The following is a 22,019-nucleotide window of genomic DNA, read 5'->3' on the forward strand; positions in this document are numbered from 1 at the left end:
AGTCTGCACACTTCCTACCGATCAAGGAACAGACAAGATGGAGAAACTTACCAGAACTTACATTAGGGAGATTGTAAGACTGCACGGTGTTCCTTTATCTATCATCTCAGACCGAGATAGTAGATTCACTTCGAGGTTCTGGCAGTCATTACAAAGTTCCCTAGGAACTAGGCTGGACATGAGTACAGCCTACCATCCACAGACCGACGGGCAAAGTGAGAGAACTATCCAAACCTTAGAAGATATGTTGCGCACCTGTGTGATTGACTTTGGAAAAGCTTGGGATACTCATTTACCCCTTGTAGAATTTTTCTACAACAACAGTTATCACACGAGCATAAAGGCAGCTCCATTCGAGGCCCTCTATGGCCGAAAGTGCAGATCCCCTCTGTGCTGGGCTGAAGTGGGTGATACCCAGTTAGCTAAGGGACGAGTTCCCGAAAGCACTCTCACGGGTCCGGAGATCATTCGGGAAACGACAGAGAAGATCGTTCAAATTCGTGAACGATTAAAAGCCTCTAGAGACCGACAGAAAAGCTACGCCGACAAGCGTAGGAAACCATTGGAGTTCCATGTGGGCGACCGAGTCCTACTGAAGGTCTCACCCTGGAAGGGCTTGATACGCTTTGGAAAGCGTGGGAAGCTCAATCCAAGATACATAGGGCCTTTCGAGATTCTCGCAAGAATCGGCCCTGTGGCTTACAAGCTCAATCTACCGAAAGAACTCAGTAACGTACATCCTACCTTCCACGTGTCAAACTTGAAAAAGTGCCTATCCAACAAGACTCTTGTTATTCCACTCGACGAGATCGAGATCAACGAGAGCCTCAACTTCGTGGAGGAACCAGTAGAGATCATGGACCGAGAGGTCAAGCAAACAAAGCAGAGCCGTATCCCGATAGTGAAGGTGCGCTGGAACGCAAAGCGTGGACCGGAATTCACTTGGGAACGAGAGGATCAGATGAAACTGAAATACCCTCATCTTTTCGCTTAATTGTGTGTAATTTCTTACTTGCTTAAATTCTAATTTCGGGACGAAATTCCTTCTAACGGGGGGATGATGTGACAACCCGAAATTTCCATTTGTACGAACAATATCTATTCAATAGAAGCCAGTCCAATTTCAGTGATTTTCAGACATTTCCGAACAAGTTTGTGTACATTAGGGTTTACACTTCAGGGTATATCAGGAGAGTGGATGCTCCTAGGTTTGTGAAATTTGAACATTTCAAGTTTCATAATGTTACAGTCCAAGTTCGAGAATAAAAGTATTTTATGTCAAAATGTTTCAGGACTATAAATAGTTTTCTGAATTAAATTAATTCATTATTCACAATTCCAACTAGAGTAAAGCCATTTTCTCTCTGACGGATCTTCGGGTTTTTATCCCAGATTGTGAGTAACTCTTTCTAGTAGTGTTAGAATACTTATTAGATACTTATAACATTATTTAGATGGCTAAATCATTAGATCTAGGAGTTCACTCCCCAAGGTGTTCTTGGGCGGTAAACTCCCGAAACGAAGCCAAAACCGAAACTTGTATTATGATAAAGCCTTAGACTCTTATGTATGCATGTTAGGGACAAGAAAACAAGCCAAAATCCACCCAAGATTGGGAGTTTACGGCCCAGAACACTCATAGGCCGTAAACTCCATATCCTAACCCAAAATGGTGATTTGAGGACTTAAGGACTTTAAGGCTTGCATCTAGACTATTTTCCCAAGTAGTATAAGGTCTTAAACACATCAAATGACACAAACAAAAGTGATTTTACGGCCCAAGTGAAGCTTAGGCCGTAAACTCCATATAAATGGACATAAAGGGTGTTTTCATTGCACCTAAAGCCCTAGACCTTTACAAGAAATTGTTCCAGTTAAAATGAAGGACCAAAACTCACCAAAATCACTTATCAAAGTGAGTTTACGGCCAAGAGAATGCTCTTGGGCCGTAAACTCAAAGGAATGGCACCAAAGTGTGCCTAGGGTCCTCATTTGCCTTAAATAATTATCTAGAACATGTCCTTCAAAAGCAAGAGGCTTGAAAACAACAAAAACAACACCCCAAGGGAGTTTACGGCCGTAAACTCCAAGGGGAAATGGCCTTGAGGCCATAAACTCCTATTTGGAGTACTTCTAGACCTTAAACCCTTCCAAGGAATTAGACACTAAGTTAGAATAATTCTAGAAAGCATTTGGGACTTCAAAACACACCAAACACACATGTTTGGGAGTTTACGGCCGTAAACTCAAGAGTTTACAACCGTAAACTCCATGTGTGATGGTTTATAGAGGGTAAACTCTCATATAGGGTCCTTTGGAAACCCTAAACACAAATACCCTGTCCCACAATGGCTTAGATGAAATCCTTACGGCTTAAAACACTTATATAAAGTGTTAACTATGTCTAGGATGTCTTAAACATTATCAATTAGTCATTTGAGTCTAATTGAGTACATATATGTGTGATTATATGTTCATTAGGATCGTAGTGTGTGCACAAGTCCTCGCTTGACACCTAGCCATCCTATACCGTTCAGTTCATTCCAGTCACCAACTACAGGTGAGTTCATACCCCTAATCAATGTTTTAAATGATTTTAAATGTTTTAGTGGGGGAGAATACAAGAAGAAACAAACATGTTATTAAATCATTGATATGTATTTTATAATTGTGTTTGTCATTTAACAGATTTCACATACTACAAAATGTGATGCATGAAATGGTTTTACATCTTAAATGCACATTGTTACCAAATGTTTTACTTTTGAAATGTATATTAAAATGACATCAAATCATTGTTAATTATTGTTCAAAACCCATAAGATGTCTTACAAAACCATTTTACATCCTTGAACTAAACTATGCATATACACTTATATTCTTATATATGTATTGATGTTATAGTTTACATCTTTCATTTAGTTTCCCACACCCTTGAGTAGTAAGAGTGTATAAACCTACATGATCAACCAATTATATTACAGTAAATTATCATAGGGATAGTTTGAAGATATCAAACATTACTTCCATTACAAGGAATCACACAAGAGTCAGTTCATTCATGAGTCTATACTAGTACATTACCTGATACATGAGTACTTACAGATGTTTACCTGATACATGAATATGTTTACATATACTTACCTGTTACATGGACACACATACATGAATACCATACAGGAACACTTTTACATAGGTGCATTATCTTGTATTCACTTACCTGGATACTTGTACTTAGAACTACGAAGATGATTTATTAGTATTTACTGTGTAAATTGTCTTTCCTATCTCGGTTCAATGGGATAGCTAGGCGGGACTTACCATTCCGAACCCCACTGATTAGCACCAGTGGTCGATGACCATCTACGGAGGTCTAAGGTTACTACGTATATTAGGTAGATCGATTTGGGACTAACCCTTCCACCCACCTGCTGCTGCTACAGAGGACAATTGGACAATCTTCGGATGTTCATTAGGTTATACCTTTCGCTTATTGCGATGATTGTGTTACTCCTAGTACCCAGCGATGACACTTACATTTATACTTTTTTGGACAATCTTCGGATGTTCATTAGGTTATATGTTTCGCTCAACGCGATGTTGTGTTGGTCCTAGTACCCAGTGACAACACTTACAATATTACATTGTTCCTGTTTCCTTTATTTTGTGATACATTCACATAAACGATGAGTTAGATTAAGCACTTTTAGTACTAGTCTACACAAAGGAAAAACTATCATTTTACAAACAGAACATTCGAGTCTTGGTAGAAGACTACACTTCATACTTACAAAACGTTCGGGTCTTGGTAGAAGACTACACTTCATACATACAGAACATTCGGGTCTTGGTAGAAGACTACACTTCATACTTACAAAACATTCGTGTCTTGGTAGAAGACTACACTTCATACTTACAAAACATTCGGGTCTTGGTAGAAGACTACACTTCATACATACAGAACATTCAGGTCTTGGTAGAAGGCTACATTTCATACGTATAGAAAATAAGGGTTTTTCTAGGGATTTCATACTTACCTCAACATTTTCATTTAAAGGTTTACATGGCTTTCATAACAGATTTTCACAAACAAGGCAATGACACTTATATACTTATGAATTCACCAGCTTTAAAGCTGATACTCGCTTTCAAAATAACTTGTATTCTCAGGTCGTCAGTAGATAGGTACGGAGGCCAGGTTTTGAGAAGACGGAGCAGACAAGTCTCGTCTTTTATTTTGATTGTATATTTTTGGTGTCTTATTACAATGAAAGAACACACATGTATTAAACTTTACTTATAATGCAATGGATGATGTTGTTGCTTGTTTATTATATTACACTGTTGTGATACTGTACATGACGTCCTCCACCCCTGAACGTTTCAGCCGTTCGTGGTTTTGGGGTGTGACAAATGTCCAGATGACGTTGAGTTGCACGGATGAACTTAATGAGTACTTCTTGCATGGCCAAGTTCATGGCATCTTTATGATGAATCTTTTTTTCCAACCTCTGAGTCTATTACTCTTGGTGAATGTGAGTTTACTTGATCAAGGTATTTGTGGCTATGAGCGTATCGTCATGGAATTTGAGCATACCACTGATTGTAGTGATGTGATGATCCATTTTTTCCTTGTAACGATATTTAACATCTTCAAGAGTGCGAATCAGGTGAACCGAGATAAGTTGGTCCAGTTGATTTACACTATCAAGTTCAGATGGAGTGGAAACCTTGATCTTGGAGAGAGACTTAAGTACCAGGTCAAATTTGGAATCAAGACTGGCTACCTGCTGAGTAACTTTGTTGATCTTGGAATTGGCTTCAATAATGTTGTCTCAGAGTTCCAGGAAGGCAAATGGATCCATAATATTCTCATCAAAGGATCTAGTGTCCGAAGTGGAAGTTTCAGACTTTTGATCATCACTATGTATGCTCTTGTGGTCATCTTGTGGAGCTTCTTGGTAATGAGTGTATTTATAACCTTCTAAGGTAGGAAGAGGAGGAACATCATTTAGCTCGTGATCAACATTTTCATAAGAGGATTCTGAGGACGAAGAGAGTTCAAAATGAAAACGAGCTTTGGAGGAGGAAGGCTTCTGAAAAATGATGAACGAGGAGGGAACAACAATAGCTCCAATAGTTGTGCCTTCATCTTTAAAAAGAATTTCTTTCGAAACTTCATCATTAGCATCTGGATAAGAAACATCTACAACATTCACAAACTTTGGACGAGAATCATCCAAGATATTGTTTTGCTCGGGAACATCTCTTTTAGCAGCAGTAGTTTCTTGAGGAGAATCAATCATTGCTTGACTAAATTGATGGTAGGTTGAAGTTCTTGATGAATTTCTTCATTTGATGGATACATACAGGGGATGCGACTGTTGATTGCTCATTGGCACATCGAGATGAGCGTGTATTCCACGTGTTTTCTTTGATAGCTCCAGATGTAGTGTATGATCCCAGTCAACAAAATCTGCCTAATCCTTGTCAAAAATAATCAATCCTCCTCTGCAAATAGGAGGGACTGCTTCTGTCTCAAAAAGCTTGGAACCAGTGGCAGGGGTCATTGATTGTGCATGTGTAGAAGAAAAAGGGAAATTGAAGTTGACTCGTGAGTGTGTCCTAGGGGGCTCCAAGGGACTTTGTTCAATACCAACACCACCTTATTAGAAATGAGGGAGTATATTATGTGTAGACTCCCCGTGAGTATGTGCATGTGATTTTGAAACTCCGAAGGGTACTTCGAAGAGTGGATGGTAGGTGTTAGCTGAGATCCATAGTCAGGTCGAATGCCGATTTGTTAATTCTTTTGATCTAAACCTTGTACTAACTAAGAAGGTTGAGAAAACACCATTCGAAATGTGGAAAGGGACTCATCCCTCTCTAACACGAATCAAGGTTGAGGGTTGTAAGCATTTCTTTCATCGAGAAGCGCTTGATTAACTTGAACCCATATCAGAAAGGTGTTACTTCACTGGTTATCCCAAAATTCTTTTGGATACTTGTTTTACAAGACTATTGAGAACAAGATCTTTGTTGTTTGTAAGGCAGTCTTTTGTGAGAGAGAACTGATATCTCAAGAAACTAGTGAGAGCCCAATTGATCTTGTTGAGATTCAAGAGACAACCAATGAAAAACCTAAAGTTGACACTATACCACAAAAAGAGGTTGAACAACCTGTTGAGGAATCTAATATACTTCCACTTCCACCTCATAGATATGATAGAAAATGCCGTACACCAAAGTTCTAGAGATTACATATTAATCATAAGGATGAAAACCTGTTAGGTGATAACGAGTCGTGCATCTATCAAGAAGCCACAGCTAGCCCAAAGGCTGCAAAATGGAAAAAGGAAATGGACAACGAGATTCAGTCCATGTACGATAACCAAGTATGAAACTTGGTCGATCCTACATCTGCTCTTAAAACCATTGGGTGTAGATGGCTTTTAAGAAGAAGACCGATATGGATGGGAACGTACAGACTTATAAAGCTCGACTAGTCATGAAAGGTTATACTCAGACTCAAGGAATTGATTATGAGGAAACACTCTCACCAGTAGCTATGATTAAGTCTATTACGATACTACATGTCATAGTTGCATTTTATGACTATGAAATCTGGAAGATGGATCTAAAAACTGCTTTCCTTAATGGGAAACTAATTAAGGATGTATACATGGCTCAGTCAGAAGGTTTTGTATAGTCCAAGTCTCCTAATATTGTATGTAATCTTGAAAAGTCTATATATGGACTCAAACAAGCACCTCGTAGGTGGAACATTTGTTTTGATGAGAAGATCAAAGAGTTTGGTTTCTTAAGAAATGAAGATGAACAATATGTGCGTGTTATATTTAGTGGGAGCGTAGTTGTATTCCTTTTCTTATATGTTGATGATATTCTTCTAATAGGAAACAACATCCTAGTACTGAATAGTGTAAAATCATGGATTGGGAAGAGTTTCGCTATGAAAGACTTGGTAGAAGCTGCCTACATACTTGGTATCAAGATCTATAGGGATAGATCTAGGCGACTAATATGACTTTGCCAAAATACATAGTTAGATAAAATATTGAATAAATTCAAGATAGAAGAATCTAAGAAGGGATTTGTAATTATGCAACGTGGTACGGTTTTGAGTAAAACCCAATGTCACACTACTACCAAAGAACTTGATAGAATGATTCGAGTCTCATATAACTCGGCTATAGGATCGATCATGTACTCCATGATATGTACAAGGCCAGACATCTCATACACTATTAGTATGACAAAACGTTATCAAGCCAATCCAGGCAAAAGTCATTGGATTGTAATCAAGAACATTCTGAACTATCTTAGGAGGACTAAAGATATATTTTTGGTTTATAGTAATAAGCAAGAGCTAAACGTTAAAAGATATATGGATGCACATTTCCAAACTGTCAGGGATAATTTCGTATCACAATCTAGGTATAAACAATTAATCGCTCACATTTTATAGCAATGTACTTTACATTTTTCAATTTTCATAGTAAAGTATTTTTTTTATCTCATTTTCAACTATTATGATTAACCAATATTAACTATTAACCATAACTATTAATTGAAAAAAAAAACGTTAACTAAAACCAATATTAACCAATAACCAATGGCTACCAAAATGCATTAACCACTTATAATGGTAATAGTTTGGTTTTGGCTAAAAATTGAACCAAGCCGCCTCATACACACCCCTAGTGGGCCGCATGTGGGTTGTGGTTCTGCTAGTGAGGAGTTAGGTTGTGAATCGAAACATTCGACCTTAATTGTTGATTGGACAACCGAGGTGGTGGCTGTTCAGATACAACATTGTGTTGCTGCTGATGGCTCCATGAAGACATAAAAATCTAGCCATAGTGCTAGTGATGATGATGGGGCAGCTATCTCCCACTATTTTGTTGTTTTCGACGACAATTTTTGGGTGCTTGACGGCTGTTCCAACGATAGTTCTTGTGCGAGAGGAGTCAGGATTGCCGGTATGCAAAATTGTTAGCAATGACGAGTTATCAGTGTGAGGCAGTAGGGTTTCAACGAGGGGAAGGTTGCCGAGAGAAGAAGATAGGAGGGAAAGGGGGAAAGAGAAATTTTAGAAGTTATTTTTTGGAACCGAATTATGGAATGCTCATCTCAATGGCCTCTCAATAAAAATCATACAAGTATAAATATAAGCATTGGGCCTTGAGCTGATACAAAAACGTATAACAAAACATGGGTTAAATACATAATACATGTACTAACAATGACAAACTTGGGAGATAGAAAATTGAAAACAGATTAGAAAAATTGTAAGAAAGGAAAAATAATAAACAAGGATATATGAAAAACCTTTAGCAAAATTTATAAAAAGTAAATAAATAAGGATAACAAGAAAACTTTTATTTCTCTGACTTTTTCGATTGAGTTGTACTTTCGGATAAAGTAGAAACACTTGTAATAACTTCTCGGATTAAAGCATATTCATATATAACGTATAGTTCAATGAGAGAGTTGAATGAATTGGAATGTCTAATTGACATTTAATGGATTAAACTCTACAGTTGTAGAATGTCATGTTGGCATTCAATGGACATGGAGTCCAATAACCATTGAATTCTTCAATAGAAAAAATGAAAACTTATATATATATATATATATATATATATATATATATATATATATATATATATATATATTCCATTGAATAGTGTAGGAAAATTAATATATAATTGTATAATAAGTAGGATGATGATGTGTCAATAAATATGCTAAATAACTAGTACTGAATTAAGAACATTACAAGAAAATCATATCTCCATTCATTATTTTGAAGAGCCAAGTGGTCTGCCAATTCCACATTACATGAGAAATCCTACTACAAGCCTCACACATACAAGCACACAAATATTTCCTTGAAATAGAAATACCACACTAACCACCTATTAGTCCCACCTAAACGACAGCGTTTGTTGTTTAATCCCACTCGAAGACGAGTCACCATGATCATCGTTAAACATGCCTTGAAACTGAAGAGTTGTACCACTGGATTCTGTAAGCATAGTTTCATTATGCATCTCTAGTTGTGCAAAACCATACTGACTGATACCACTAGAAATTGGTGGCATGATTGCCGGAGTTTGATGGGCTGGCGGTGATGATGACAGAAGAGAGAGAGCACGAGAGTGGCCGGCGCCTCTATTTAGTTGACTTGAAGAAACTGGTAGCGGCAGTGAACGGTGTTGGAAAAAGTTGAAGTGGTTGTCTCCACCGACACCGTTGTGTGCAGATGGAGTTGGTAGTGATCTGGTAAGGTAGTTTAACGGCGGTTGGTTGTTGAATGGTCCGATTGTGTGGTTATCCGGTCTGATTCCTGTCGTCCTAGCGGAGCCCACTACAGAACTTAAGTGTATTTGTGTGCTGTTGAATGACAATATTCTAGACATGCCTACAATAAAGAAACACAAGAAAGCCAAGTTAGTTTTTCGGTTGCAACCTTAAACAACCAATACCTTGGCCCATGTAAAGTCTGGCCCGATGGGCCTGTAAAACTCGTTTGAAATATTGTACTGTCGAAGAATTCTGGTCTAAACTCAGGAACATGAGTTTCAGAAAGAATATTAATTGCTCTATTATTATTGAATGTACTCATTCACATTGTCTTGGATTTGGGTTAGTCCATCGCAACAATATATATCTTCCATTTTTATAACTACTATCTAGTTGTATAAAGTCTTAATATGAATCATGAAAGTAAAATGATTTTCACAGAATTTTTCATTAAGATCTTTAACTCTCTGATCAAATGACGAATTATTAATGTCATCGTCTTAAGCACGAGACAAGAACTATTAAGTCACGTTTGGATTATAAGATAAGAAAGAAGAAAACCTGGTTGGCTTGAAAGGAAAGTTGCCGTTGTTTTGGATATGGAATCTGATTGAGGCTTCCGGCGTCGCCGGTTATGACCATCAAGACGTTTCCGGCAGCTTCGTTTTCCTTCGTCAAACTCTGCCAATGAGTGAAACCTGTTCATCACCATCACCAGTGATATGATACATGTTTTAAAGCATTTTGTGAGTTTATAGCTAGCTATAATTAATGAGGTAGTTTATACACCCCATAATATATTTTCTTTTACAGTTGTATATATAAATCTTGAGAAAATTAAAGTAAGCATGGCTATACTTTAATTGAATGTAATGCGCTTCATGAAGAAGAATTGTACCTGCTGCACTGCTGACAGAAGCGCTGTTCCCTCCCTGCAATTGTGACCTTCGGAGACTTGGAGTGGAGTTCACATACTTTGTGCCGGCGGTGGTACTCCCGGCATTGACCAAGGTCAGCGTTGCACCCGTCGACTAAACACGAAACACTAATATTATTGCTGGCAGCCGGAGTTTTAGCCCGTTTTGATGATGACGAAAACTCCATCATTGGTGAAATAACACCTTCAAGTTGCAACCTTCACCCCTCACCCCTGAACTTTATGATGCAGAAAAAAAGTAAAAAAAAAACCCTTAAAGGTTTAAAACTTTTCCAATTGTTAACAATAAATAAACTCATAATAATGATGGGATATTAGAACTACATAATGTCCATCACTTTTGATCTAATTATACATAATGTCTTTTGTCACAAATAATTTTATATGAATGTTGCTAACAATTAGTCTTTGAAGTAGAAAATAATGGATCGAATCAACTCTTCCGTATGCATGCAGCATGCATATGATTGATACATTATAATGATTTATTCGATTTGCTTTTAAGTATAAAATTTGAATACAATATTTTAATTATAGTTTTTAACAGATTTACCAAAGAAAGACATTTGTTAAAGTGATGAGTGGTTAATTTAAAAAGAAACCATCCATGACTTGACTAATTAGATAGGAACATAGAGGTTCTTTAACTTCATTTTTGTCTGGTGTAGGTTGAAACCTAATTAAAATCCACAATGAGAACTGAGAAATAAACAAACCAAAAAGGATAGTGCAAAATTTTACCCTTATCACATGTGTCAGACTCTAATTAGTTATAATTTTTTTACAGTTTTTGCTTTTATGGTAATTTTGTTTAGATGAGGAGAAAAGGAAAAGAAAGTGTACCTGATATGAATGGTGAAGCTGAAATCTTTGCTAAAGAGAAGCCAAGAGAGGTGAGAGCAGAGGAAGAGAAAGCCCTGAATGATGAATAGATTGCTTCCCACAAACTTTATATTAGTAGCCACAATAGCTTCAAACATGAATAAAATTACTTCATCAGTCAAAACACAGACCTTTTTAATACTATAATATATATTTCTTGAAATTAATATGAGCTTTTTTTTCTATAGAGATAGATAAAGTAAGTTTTTTTTTTTTTCATGATTTACTGCAATTATAGTTTTTTAATATGATCTTTACAGAACGATGTGGGGTAAATAAAGGTCAAAGTACTATTTTTCTTATACTGTTTCAAAGTATAGTACTTTCCAGTGTCCAATTATTTAAAGAATTAGAGTTAACTGATGATAACAAAATATATTTCCAAAATTAAAAAGCGAAGAAAATGAAAATGAAAAGAGTAAACGACAAAAGAAGTAGAAGAAGATGGATCGGGTTCTCAACCATTCATACTCTGACAGAGACTCCATTATGAAGATGGACAAAGACCAAACTGACACAACACTTTTTATTCAATTCCATTCAGAAAAAAACACCCTCACTTAAAGACCTACACACCTAGTAGCTACCTCATAGTCTCCTACTGCCAATTTTATTTAAGACTAAACTACAGATATGGTCCCTGAGATTTTGTTCAATTCGCAATTTATTCTGAGTTTTGAAAATCTAGCATCATCGATCCTTATGCTTTTATTTTTTTTGCACGGTTAGTCGGTAAGTCTAATATTTTAGTTGTTAATCTTTTAAATATGATCAGATTGTAGTTAGACATTCATAATTATTTATAGAAACAAAATAAAGTGACAATAAACTCTTAAGCATGACACAATTTCGTTTGTATTGCTTGAAATCTCAACAATGGTGACTTATACATTGTTATGGTGGTGTTGTTTTCTTTGATTGTTGGATCTATTGGATTTCAAGGTATGAAAGTAAATATTAGAGCACCTAAACCTTTTATGACCTTATAGAATGAAAGCAACAACATTTAATTTTAAGGTTTGATAACCAAGTACGACACCTCTTGTGGGTTTAATTTCAAGTGAATCTATGATAAAAAAAAAAAAAAAAAAAAAAAAAAAAAAAAAAAAAAAGATGGGTATGGATCCGTTATCAGCCGTTATTGCCGAGGTGGATATGACTCAACACCGTTACCACCTGATGACCACCTCCTCTTCTGGTGTTAAGGTGAGGCGCGTAATGACAACAACGGGGACCAACAAGTTGTTTTCACTTTTGAATGGTTAAATGACGGTTGACTAAGAGTCATATTCAAAAACAATACTTATTAAACTTTACTTATAAATACATAATTTACACAAAATTTTACCTTCAAAAACAATACCTATTAAACTTTACTTATAAATACATAATTTACACAAAATTTTACCTACATCATACGTTGCTTTCTTTCAATATTTACATAAATCAATTCTTTTTGCAACCAAGTTATGGAGCAAAACCTAAACACCCATTCACCAAACAAAAACCTACAACCAACCACAACCACTTTGATCGGATTCGCGCAATATGAGAACTATATAAACATACTCAACTCTCAAACCTCACCACAAATATCATTCCAAAGAAACTATTTTAATCTCACCTCACCCTAATGCAATTTCATTTTTCACCCTACATTCAACAAAATTTTGTTGGCCATAACCCAAATCTACAATAAAACATTTTCAATACTTTTTTCTTTTATGCCACAAACAACCACCCATCCACCACCCACACAACCATCGGAAGATACCGTTGTTGAAACGCAACCGGGGGGGGGGGGGGGGGTAGTCGGAGAGGGAGAAGGAAAGGAAAATGCAAAGGGAAAGGGAAAGCGGTCGCGAAAAATAAAGAACCTCCATTATGGTGGACACCGAATAAGGAGTACGTATTAGTGGTCTAGTGGTGCGGAACTTCAAAAAATGAACGTCAACAAAATGATATGAAGAAAGTTGTTTTTTAGGAAACCATGCTTATAAGATTTCACGCTATTATGAATAGAACTCCATATCGCAATATCGATATGCTTAGTAGCAAGTAGACTCCAATGAATCGTCGGTACACCAAATTCAATGAGATCGATAGCAAACTTGTTTCATAAAAGAAAAGTGGTGCAAATGATTTCAATTTGCTCAAAGTCATGAAAGAGCAACATCGCATCGAAATGGGTCATATTTTCGAGTATGAAAAAGTATAGGAGATGGTGCGAAATGATCCAAAATGGCTTGAAACTCCAACATCATCAGAGGTACAATCAAATAGGTCATAAAATTCGAGTTCGTTCAACATTTCCAACATACGAACCTCGACCTCAACGCCAACACTGATGAGATCCCGTACGACATCGAAGAAATCTCCCCGCCACGACGACCGGTAGGACGCAACAAAGTGAAGTGTGCTCAACGATATATGGATGAAGCTAAAAAGGGCACAAGAATTGGTGGAATTAAAAAAGAAGTTCGACACACACAATTTAATAGCAAAAGAAAGAGTTGAAGTACAACATGAGCACTTGGAATTCCTTCGTAGGCAAGCACGAGAAAAGAAGGATCATCGCAAGCAAGCACAAATGACGAACCAATTAACAATTCTTTGGGCTAGAGAGGAAGATTTGTCACCTCGAGATTTGAAAGTGCTTCAAGCGATGAAGGAGAAGATTTACAACACTTATTTGGGCAATTAGGGCTATCTTTTTATGTTTTTATATTAGTACTATCATATTTCTTTTTTTGTAATGTTATTATTAGTTTTTAAATGTTATTCTTTCTTTCATGTAATGGTTTTTTTAGTTTTTAAATGTCATGTTTAATTTAAAATTTTGATTTATTTAAATAACATGTTTTGTTAAGTTACATTTGTTTTTATAAAAATTAAAAAATAAATCGAAAATATAAATAAAAATAAATCATGCCATGGAAATTAGTAGGTGTTATAACATGTGAGGTGACACTAAAATAATGTTATAATATGTAACGTCCCAAAATTAAACCCAAATTTTTCAAAAAAAAAATAGTAATTATTCCATTCATAATTTACAAGAACTTAGATAAACCATTTAACTCAAAACATTTATCAGAGTATCATCATAAATTTAACATGTGCACAAATCTACCATGGATACGATGCAATCGAGTCGTGCCGTTCTTTTAGTATAAAAAAACCTGAAAACATTTAAATCGCAAAACTTAGTGAGTTTTTCTCAAAGTACCATATACAACACAACTCATATAACAACTATGGTTTATCAGCAACCGTGGAGACCACCCAAAGTCTTAGAGGGCAAATAGCATGTCCGGTGGGTTATCAACAACCTTGACGACTACTTGAAGTCTCAGTGGGCAAACAACACGCCCGATGGGTTATCAGCAACCTTAGAGACTAATCAAAGTCTTAGTACACACAGTAACACATATCACAGTAACTGAAATCACGACCCATGTAGTTAGCAGATATATACTACCACACAGACCTATACAACAAGCAAGAGTCACATGACAGCTAGCAGCCTACATACATAATTTAGTGAGCCGACATTGGTGCCTTCGACCCACAGGCACAGTTGAGAAGACTCACCTCGATCTGTTGATAGATAATCCCACACACACGTTGCTGCTACAAAAAGCTCCACAAACTGAACATATCCAAAACCGACCCCAATTAATAATTAGTGTAGTAATCCATACTCGGGGTCCAAATCATATCCTCTCTTCTAAGGGTAAAATACCATTTTCCCTTTCCCATAATTGACCCAAGGATTCCTTGCCCAAAACCCAAATAACCCAAGTCCCAAAAATAGCCCAATATGGCACCTTGGTGAATACGTCCCGCGTACCACCCCAGTACGCCCGGTGTACTGCCCTATTGACCAAACTCAACTTTGATGCTCTTTATGCTTAATGGCCAAATTATCCAATTTCCAGATCTAACTCTAAGGGACGTCTTAAGTCATAAAGTTCCTGACTTTATGGTTTTGCATCGGTTAATGGTGCCCAAACCACAACCCTAGATTCATAACATCACCAAAAGACCACAAACTCATGCACGAGAGAGTTATATCCATCAAGATTTGATTTTTATGACTTAATGACCTAAAAAATGACCAACAATGAGGCTTAAAGGTTTTGGAGTAACTTCTACTCACAAGATCCAAACCTTGGGACCAAAGCATTCTCATATTATAACTTAAAGCTAGACCTACATAAAAGAAGCATCAAGATTAAATCCTTATACCTCCAAAAGAAAGATCAAGGTGAAAAAGGTCTGGATCTACAAGCTACAAGACAACCAAGACTTCTCCAATGAGCTCCTTCTTCTTTAAGATGCACCAAGAACACTCCAAAACACTCAAAAGCTCAAGGATCTCATAAATGGGGCTAGGGTTTCGAAATTAGGGTTAGAGAGGATGGAGGCTGAAGGTAATAAGGGTTTGCAAAACCAAACGATCCGAACTGAAGTCCATGAATCCAAAATAAGATTGAAGAACGAACTTCAGCTTTTGCCCTAAGTCAATGAGTGTGTAACCGCTATGCCTGAAATTGATAACCATGAAGGATGTCTAACTCCCAGATAGACAGTACCATTCCAAACTGTTCCCATAATGACTCAACTTCACAACCCAAATCGAATAAATCTATCTGTCCTGAACAAATTTATGGATACCCAAAACATGTACAACCCGAACACTTACCGGAGTTGAAATCCTGATCAAAGGCATCATCAGCTCTAGACCCAAAAACTAAATAGGCACAGGTGGTCCTGGTCTCTCTACCAACATGACTCCATCAGTCATTTACTCCTGAATAAGGACAAATTTTCTGACTAATGCACAAACGATAACCAATGTTGCTTTACTTTGTTATTGCTACAAACTGAACTGTGTTCTCACATTAAAATCGACCCCAACCAAGCTTACAATTTACCCAAGTATTACAAATGTTGAAGCCCACTCACAACCCTTCACCCAAACATGCAATGATCTAAATCATCCTAGAGAATGCCACAAGCCAAGTCATAGACTTCCATCACTGTAACAACCGCTTACCAACCTAGTCTATGATATGGCTACTCCGCGGTCGTACAACATTTCCACAACTACATACTAACCCAGCAAATGCTACGGCTACTCTGCAGTCTTACATCACTTCCACAACCACATACTAACCTAGTGAATGCTACGGCTGCTTAGCAGTCTTACATCACTTTAACAACTGCATACTAACCTAGTGAATGCTACAGCTTCTCTGCAGTCTTATATCACTTTCACAACAGCCATGGACCCATCCCCTGGGCCTACCAACTACACGCAAGAATGCCTAACCGAAATCATTGCAAGTAAAAACTCTGTCCTGTTAGACTCTATCAGGTATTCGGGTCGTGCTTCAAACCCCAAGGCCTTCATTTTTCTTCTTGTGTTTTGTGTTGGCTAGGTGAAGACATTGTCTTTGAAGAATTAAGAAGCTTTTTGACAAAAAGAAAGATATTATATGTGGTGAAATGTTGAAGTTTAAGTGTTTATTTATAGTGGACGGAAGAGATTTACAAAATTTGTTTTTTTTAAATAGCCCTTTAAAAAACAATTGATATTTTTTAATTATGGTCAAATGAGAATTAAAGTGAAAGTTAAATCTCTCAAACACCTCCAACCACCAAAGCTCTTTCTCTCTTTTCTCACTATGTAGTTGGCGAGCCCCTTGCTGCAAGCCAGGGGAGATGTTTAACGATTCTAGCGTGCCTCTTGGTCGATCCCACTCCGCGAAGCCTAAGTATTATTGTATGTTGTTTGTTACAGTGGAAGATATGTATTCTTCTCCTATTTCCAACTCATTTGTCGCATGTAACGCCCGTGTTTCAGGGTTAAACAGTAGTAGATGATATAATAGTCTAGGTCAACTATTGTAACTTTTTTTGAAGTAATAAATATGAATTATTTGAGTATTATGAGAATTATGTGCATTTATGTGCTTATTACTTATTTATAAATGTATAATAAATAAAGGATAAAAATAAGCGTCAAAATTAAAGTGTGATATAAACCTGATATCTTTACATAAAGTTGTAGTAGTCGAAACAATGATTCTGGATATATAAAGAACGTCGAATTCCGAGTTATAACGAAGAAGTTATGACCCGTCGAAGTTTCGCGACAAAACCGGCACGACGTTGTGTGATGTAAATAGTGAATTTGCGATAGAAGACTTTTTGGCCTTAATAATCTAAACCAAAGTTGTAGTATACATTAAACCGAGAGCGTGCATAAAAAGAACGGCTAAATCTGACTTCGTATGAGGAAGTTATGAATTTTCTAAAATTTGGCTTAGCAGTGCACGACCCGAAACTCGAATTTTAGATCGAGAGGTTTTTGGCCTACGTGACCTAAATGAGAACTGAAGATCTCATTTATAGGAACTCAACGGTAAAAAGACAGATGAAAACAGAGTCCGTATGTAGAAGTTATGAATTTTACGCGGATATTTAACAATATAATTTACTCGGACTGTTAAATTTAAGATCTGTCAAGAATTAGCTGAAGGGGTCAAAATGAAAGTTGTAGATATTATTTTTATCTACACATGGATATAAAGAACGTCAAAAACAGAGCTCGTATGTGAAAGTTACGGATCTTAGAAGTCGGAAGTGTGCTGTGCGAAAATGGGTGACGTGGTACAATCTTGGCAATTGCTTTCTCCCCAAGTCTTGCCACCAGATGGTGACATGTGGCACCAAGTTCAGCCATATTTCACCCTATAAATAGAACCTCTCCCTCCCTCATTTTCTACACAGATTTCCCATTCTTTCTTCTCTCTACTCTCTCTCTAAACCTCCCAAACCCCCCCCCTTAAGCCCTAGGGAACTCCCCTAGCGCTAGAAGAAAGCCCCAGAGTACTCAACGGCTTCGAGGAGAAGAGATTTTCGGCTCGGGAACGCCGCTCCAAGCAAAGCCCGGTTTTTGAGAAAACCCGCTGTAAGTGAGCTATGCCTACGCTATTTTTAATATAGCTTTTAATTAATTATAGTAACATCATTAGGATCTTATAATAATTATTTGGGCTATTATTATGAGTTATATAAGTGTTGTTATCATATCTTTTTAACAACTCGCGGTACGGGGAATCTGGTTTAAAGGGTCGCATAGGGTTGTTGGGTTTCCGAAGTGCTATATGCCAAAATGGTCCTGCCCTCCGATGTTTTATGTCTGGCCCCTGTCTGTACATAGTGGTTGGAAAATATTGTTTAAACATTTATATAATAATAATAATAATAATAACAACAACAACAACAACAACAACAACAACAACAATAATAATAATAATAATAATAATAATTACTCACGGTAAATATTAGACGAAAATCTAGTAGTAATAATATTAGGTTTCGTCGAAGGCAATTATTTGTAAGAAGCGAAACGTTGTATGAGTTCGGAATCACCACCTTTTCAGGTGAGTGAATAGTCACTTTCATCTTACACATAGATATGAAGTATTTTATATAAATTACGTGCTATGTGTGCATATTATCTTTATACTTGCTATCTATGCTGGATGAACGATTTTTATACATGTTTTAAATGATTTAAATTGTATATGTATTTTATATCTACAAAAATGTCGGGGTAAAACATGGGTAGATGTAATAGACGATGTGTGATAAAATGATGAAAGGTCTCGATGTTATTATTGTTGTTGATTCTGTCATCTAGCGGAGTATGGATGATGACCACAGACTCTTCTAGACAGTTTAGTGGAATGCTAGAAAGGTCGCAACCTGTAGGTGTTTGTGAACGATGTGTTCACCGGTGTACTCCAATCCCCTCATGGTTGCCTTAAGGACATTTATTGCAAAGGAATCCTCTTAGCAGTAGTGTCCATCCCAATTATGATCCTTAGGCTAGGTCCCTTATGATAGGTGTATTGGGACGTAAAGTGAGGATAACATTGGAACTTTTTCCAATGTCTCAGAATTACACTTAAGCTTGTAAGTATAACCATATTTTCTGAGCTTGAGTAAGTTATGACGAATAGTCTTATCTATCTTTTGTGGTGGACTTGACCAGTGCACAAGAATGTGTACTCGATCCCTTAGCCCTTTCTCTTGACTCACACATCCATGTGAACAAGTAGTTAGTCTTAATTTTCCAATGCTCGAAAGTTCTCATTCATCATACTATACAACTTGCATGATTCCAAGTTTCGGTCCAATTGAAACTTAGGTGATGAGAATCTTTCCTTATTTGGTAAATTTAGACACTACCACAAATGAAAGAATCAAATTCATATTTCCAATATTGCTATCAATGGAATCATATAAGCAACATCTTTTTTCCACAAATGCCATTGTAAGGATATTTTAAAATAAATAAAATTAAAACATTTTCTTTTATTTTAAAACTTTGTAGAAAAACTAATCCTTATAATGCAAATGTATATGAAAACTTGGTGTGATCTATTCCTAAGCAATCTATCATAACTCTTAAGCACCTGTTCAAAATTCTGATCACCGAACCATGCGATCGAAATCCATCTTCTCGATCAGAATCAGCATATACTTCCTTCTCCACTTTTCTTTGATTCTTAAAACATCAATATATGACCCAGTTACTGTTGGATATAGTGTCTAAGTCCATAACTTTATTTGGTATGTACTTGACCCGACCCGGCATGGTCCATTTGGGTTGCATGGCATTGCAATATTTGGATAAACTAAATGAGAGAAAGGACACTTGTGATTATTAATATATTATAAGTTCTAATATATTAATAATAGTATTATTTAATTAGTGTTGATCAAGTATTAATTTAGAATTAATTTGGTGATCAAAATGAAACTAATTAAATATATAGGGTTGATTATGACAATCATCTAATCTTTTATGGTGGAATTATGATCCATGGTTTATGGAGTTGAGTTATAACCATTTGGAGCTCCATGGATAGTTCATGGGAGTTACAAACCCATGGATCATTAGAAATGAAGAGTCATGACAATTAAGGGCATTCATGTGTAAACCCTAATTGTGACAACACTATAAAAGGAGCCCTATAGCTAGCAAAATCGGACGACTAGTGAGTTCTAAGAGGGCATAACCGATTTTGAGTGCAAGTGTAATCTCTTAAGTTATTCCAAGTCTTGTAGTGTTGTGTGAAGCATTTGAGGCACAACATTTGGGGTGCTAGGCTCATAAAGTCTTCAAGGAATCCAAGCAACATCAAAGGTATGTAATTATATCTAGAGTTTTGTTATTTATGTACCTAGGATTGCATGCTAGATATGTGAAGGCTTTGGAAATCATTTTGCATGTATAATAGAGAAAACATAGTTCCAAAGCTTCTAGGGTTGTATGTGCACCTTAAGGTTGTTAGGATGCTCAAAACCAATCAGTGGTATCATAGCATAGGCTTGTTTTCTGTTATATTGATGTTTATGTGATTTTGCAAAGTTGAAATTTGTCCAGACTGCAAAACTTGACGTTTTTCTATAGAAAACTCGATGAGTTCATGACTTTGGTCATGAACTCGACGAGTTCTTCAAGGAACTCGACGAGTTTGTTGAGCAGAATGCATGTTGTTCGAGTTTTTTGGCCATAATTGGGTTAGGATCATTACCTATAACTATTTTGAATCATTTAAACTGTTTTTTATGATATGGTAATGATTATCCTAATCCAATTACAAGGTAGTTGTCATACTTTCAAGATTAGTGTTAATATGATTATGCTAATTGTCTTGAAACTTGATGATATGAATTGTCTTGAACTATGAGTTTGAATATGATCATGTTTGTATTTTTGTTTGATTATTATGATTAGTTAAATCCATGATTATATGTTTTAATGGAGTTCATAATTTGTCCTCAAGTTATGGATTACCAAAAGTCTTGTTCATTTAAAACATTTAAATAACTCATAGGTTACATAAAATGAAGAGTCTTCATTTTATTGGCCATTAAATCATAAGTTATGAATTTGAAGAGTCTTGAATAGTTTCAAAAACTTGCCCTCCAGTCTTGGAATTTGTAAGTCTCACACATTAATACTTTAATTCCAAATAGATCCTTGGAATTTTAAAAGTTTAAAATTCAACCCTTATACTTCTATAATATTAAAAGTTTAATCATTATATATATATATATATATATATATATATATATATATATATATATATATATATGTATAAGAATAAGTCAGTCTTACCGCAAGTAGGCCTTATTCACGAAGCCGGTCTATAAGGGGGGTATAAGGTTGTTGCCTATAAAATGGCAGATTAATGGGTGTCCACTCTCACCCACCGCTTCCTTGACTGGTGGAGGGTCGTTAGCCGAATGGGTAGGATAGGACCTTAATCTTCATTAAAAGTATAATGAAATTATAAAGTAACTAAACCGTTATTAATTCCCAATCTTAGTTACTTTAAGAAAAATGTGAAATAGGTGCTAACCCATGAAATTACACTTTGTACCTTACCAAGTCGTTAGTGGAGCATGTGTGGTTAACCGGAACACTAACAAGGACTAGTAAGAGTAGCAAAGGGTGACTTAAGTTTTATCATAGATCGATGAAGCGTGTGTGGTTAACCGGCATATCGATTAGGTGTTAAAATTAAGGGTACCAATTCAATTTTCATGGTTATTCACACCTTGTTTGTGATCCTCGGCATCCCAGTCACAAACTTGAGAGGGCACAATGGAGATTCAAACATGCCATTGAAAGTTCAATGTATCTCAAAAGATCTAGGAGTTTCAAATCCAATTAAAACTTAATAATTTATTTCGTTTATAATGGTGGAAATTGGTAAATCATCATTTACCTACCTTCAAATATTTCATAGCTTGGATTACGGCATCCCACTTCCAAGTTATA

The 22,019-nt window shown here is 36.3% G+C and overlaps 1 protein-coding gene across 2 annotated transcripts; it reads right to left on the bottom strand.

Moving 5' to 3' along the window:
* Positions 1–8,796: 8,796 nt before the first annotated feature.
* LOC145100913 (squamosa promoter-binding-like protein 15) lies at positions 8,797–11,252 on the bottom strand. Of its 2 annotated transcripts, none has more exons than XM_079038056.1 (4): positions 11,108–11,252; positions 10,226–10,477; positions 9,889–10,025; positions 8,797–9,445 (listed from the first exon to the last, which is right to left on the bottom strand). In XM_079038056.1, exons 2-4 carry the CDS (start codon positions 10,432–10,434, stop codon positions 8,943–8,945), a joined length of 849 nt encoding a protein of 282 aa, XP_078894182.1. In that variant the 5' UTR covers positions 10,435–10,477; positions 11,108–11,252; the 3' UTR covers positions 8,797–8,942. The 2 variants fall into 2 exon arrangements, with proteins under 2 accessions (XP_078894182.1, XP_078894181.1); XM_079038055.1 differs by having other exon boundaries at positions 10,226–10,482.
* Between the last annotated feature and the right edge of the window lie 10,767 nt (positions 11,253–22,019).

The sequence above is a fragment of the Lactuca serriola genome, chromosome 4 (assembly GCF_051521515.1).
Source record: "Lactuca serriola cultivar US96UC23 chromosome 4, Lser_US96UC23_V15, whole genome shotgun sequence".
NCBI classification, from domain to species: domain Eukaryota; kingdom Viridiplantae; phylum Streptophyta; class Magnoliopsida; order Asterales; family Asteraceae; genus Lactuca; species Lactuca serriola.

Bases quoted from the DNA above. Each gene is read 5' to 3' on its own strand.
- LOC145100913 (XM_079038056.1), bottom strand. From the start codon at position 10,434: ATGATGGAGTTTTCGTCATCATCAAAACGGGCTAAAACTCCGGCTGCC. The intron at 10,026-10,225 runs GTACAATTCTTC...GGTGATGAACAG, and splicing joins TTCTGTCAGCAGTGCAGCAG to GTTTCACTCATTGGCAGAGT. The intron at 9,446-9,888 runs GTTTTCTTCTTT...TCTTTATTGTAG, and splicing joins TTTCCTTTCAAGCCAACCAG to GCATGTCTAGAATATTGTCA.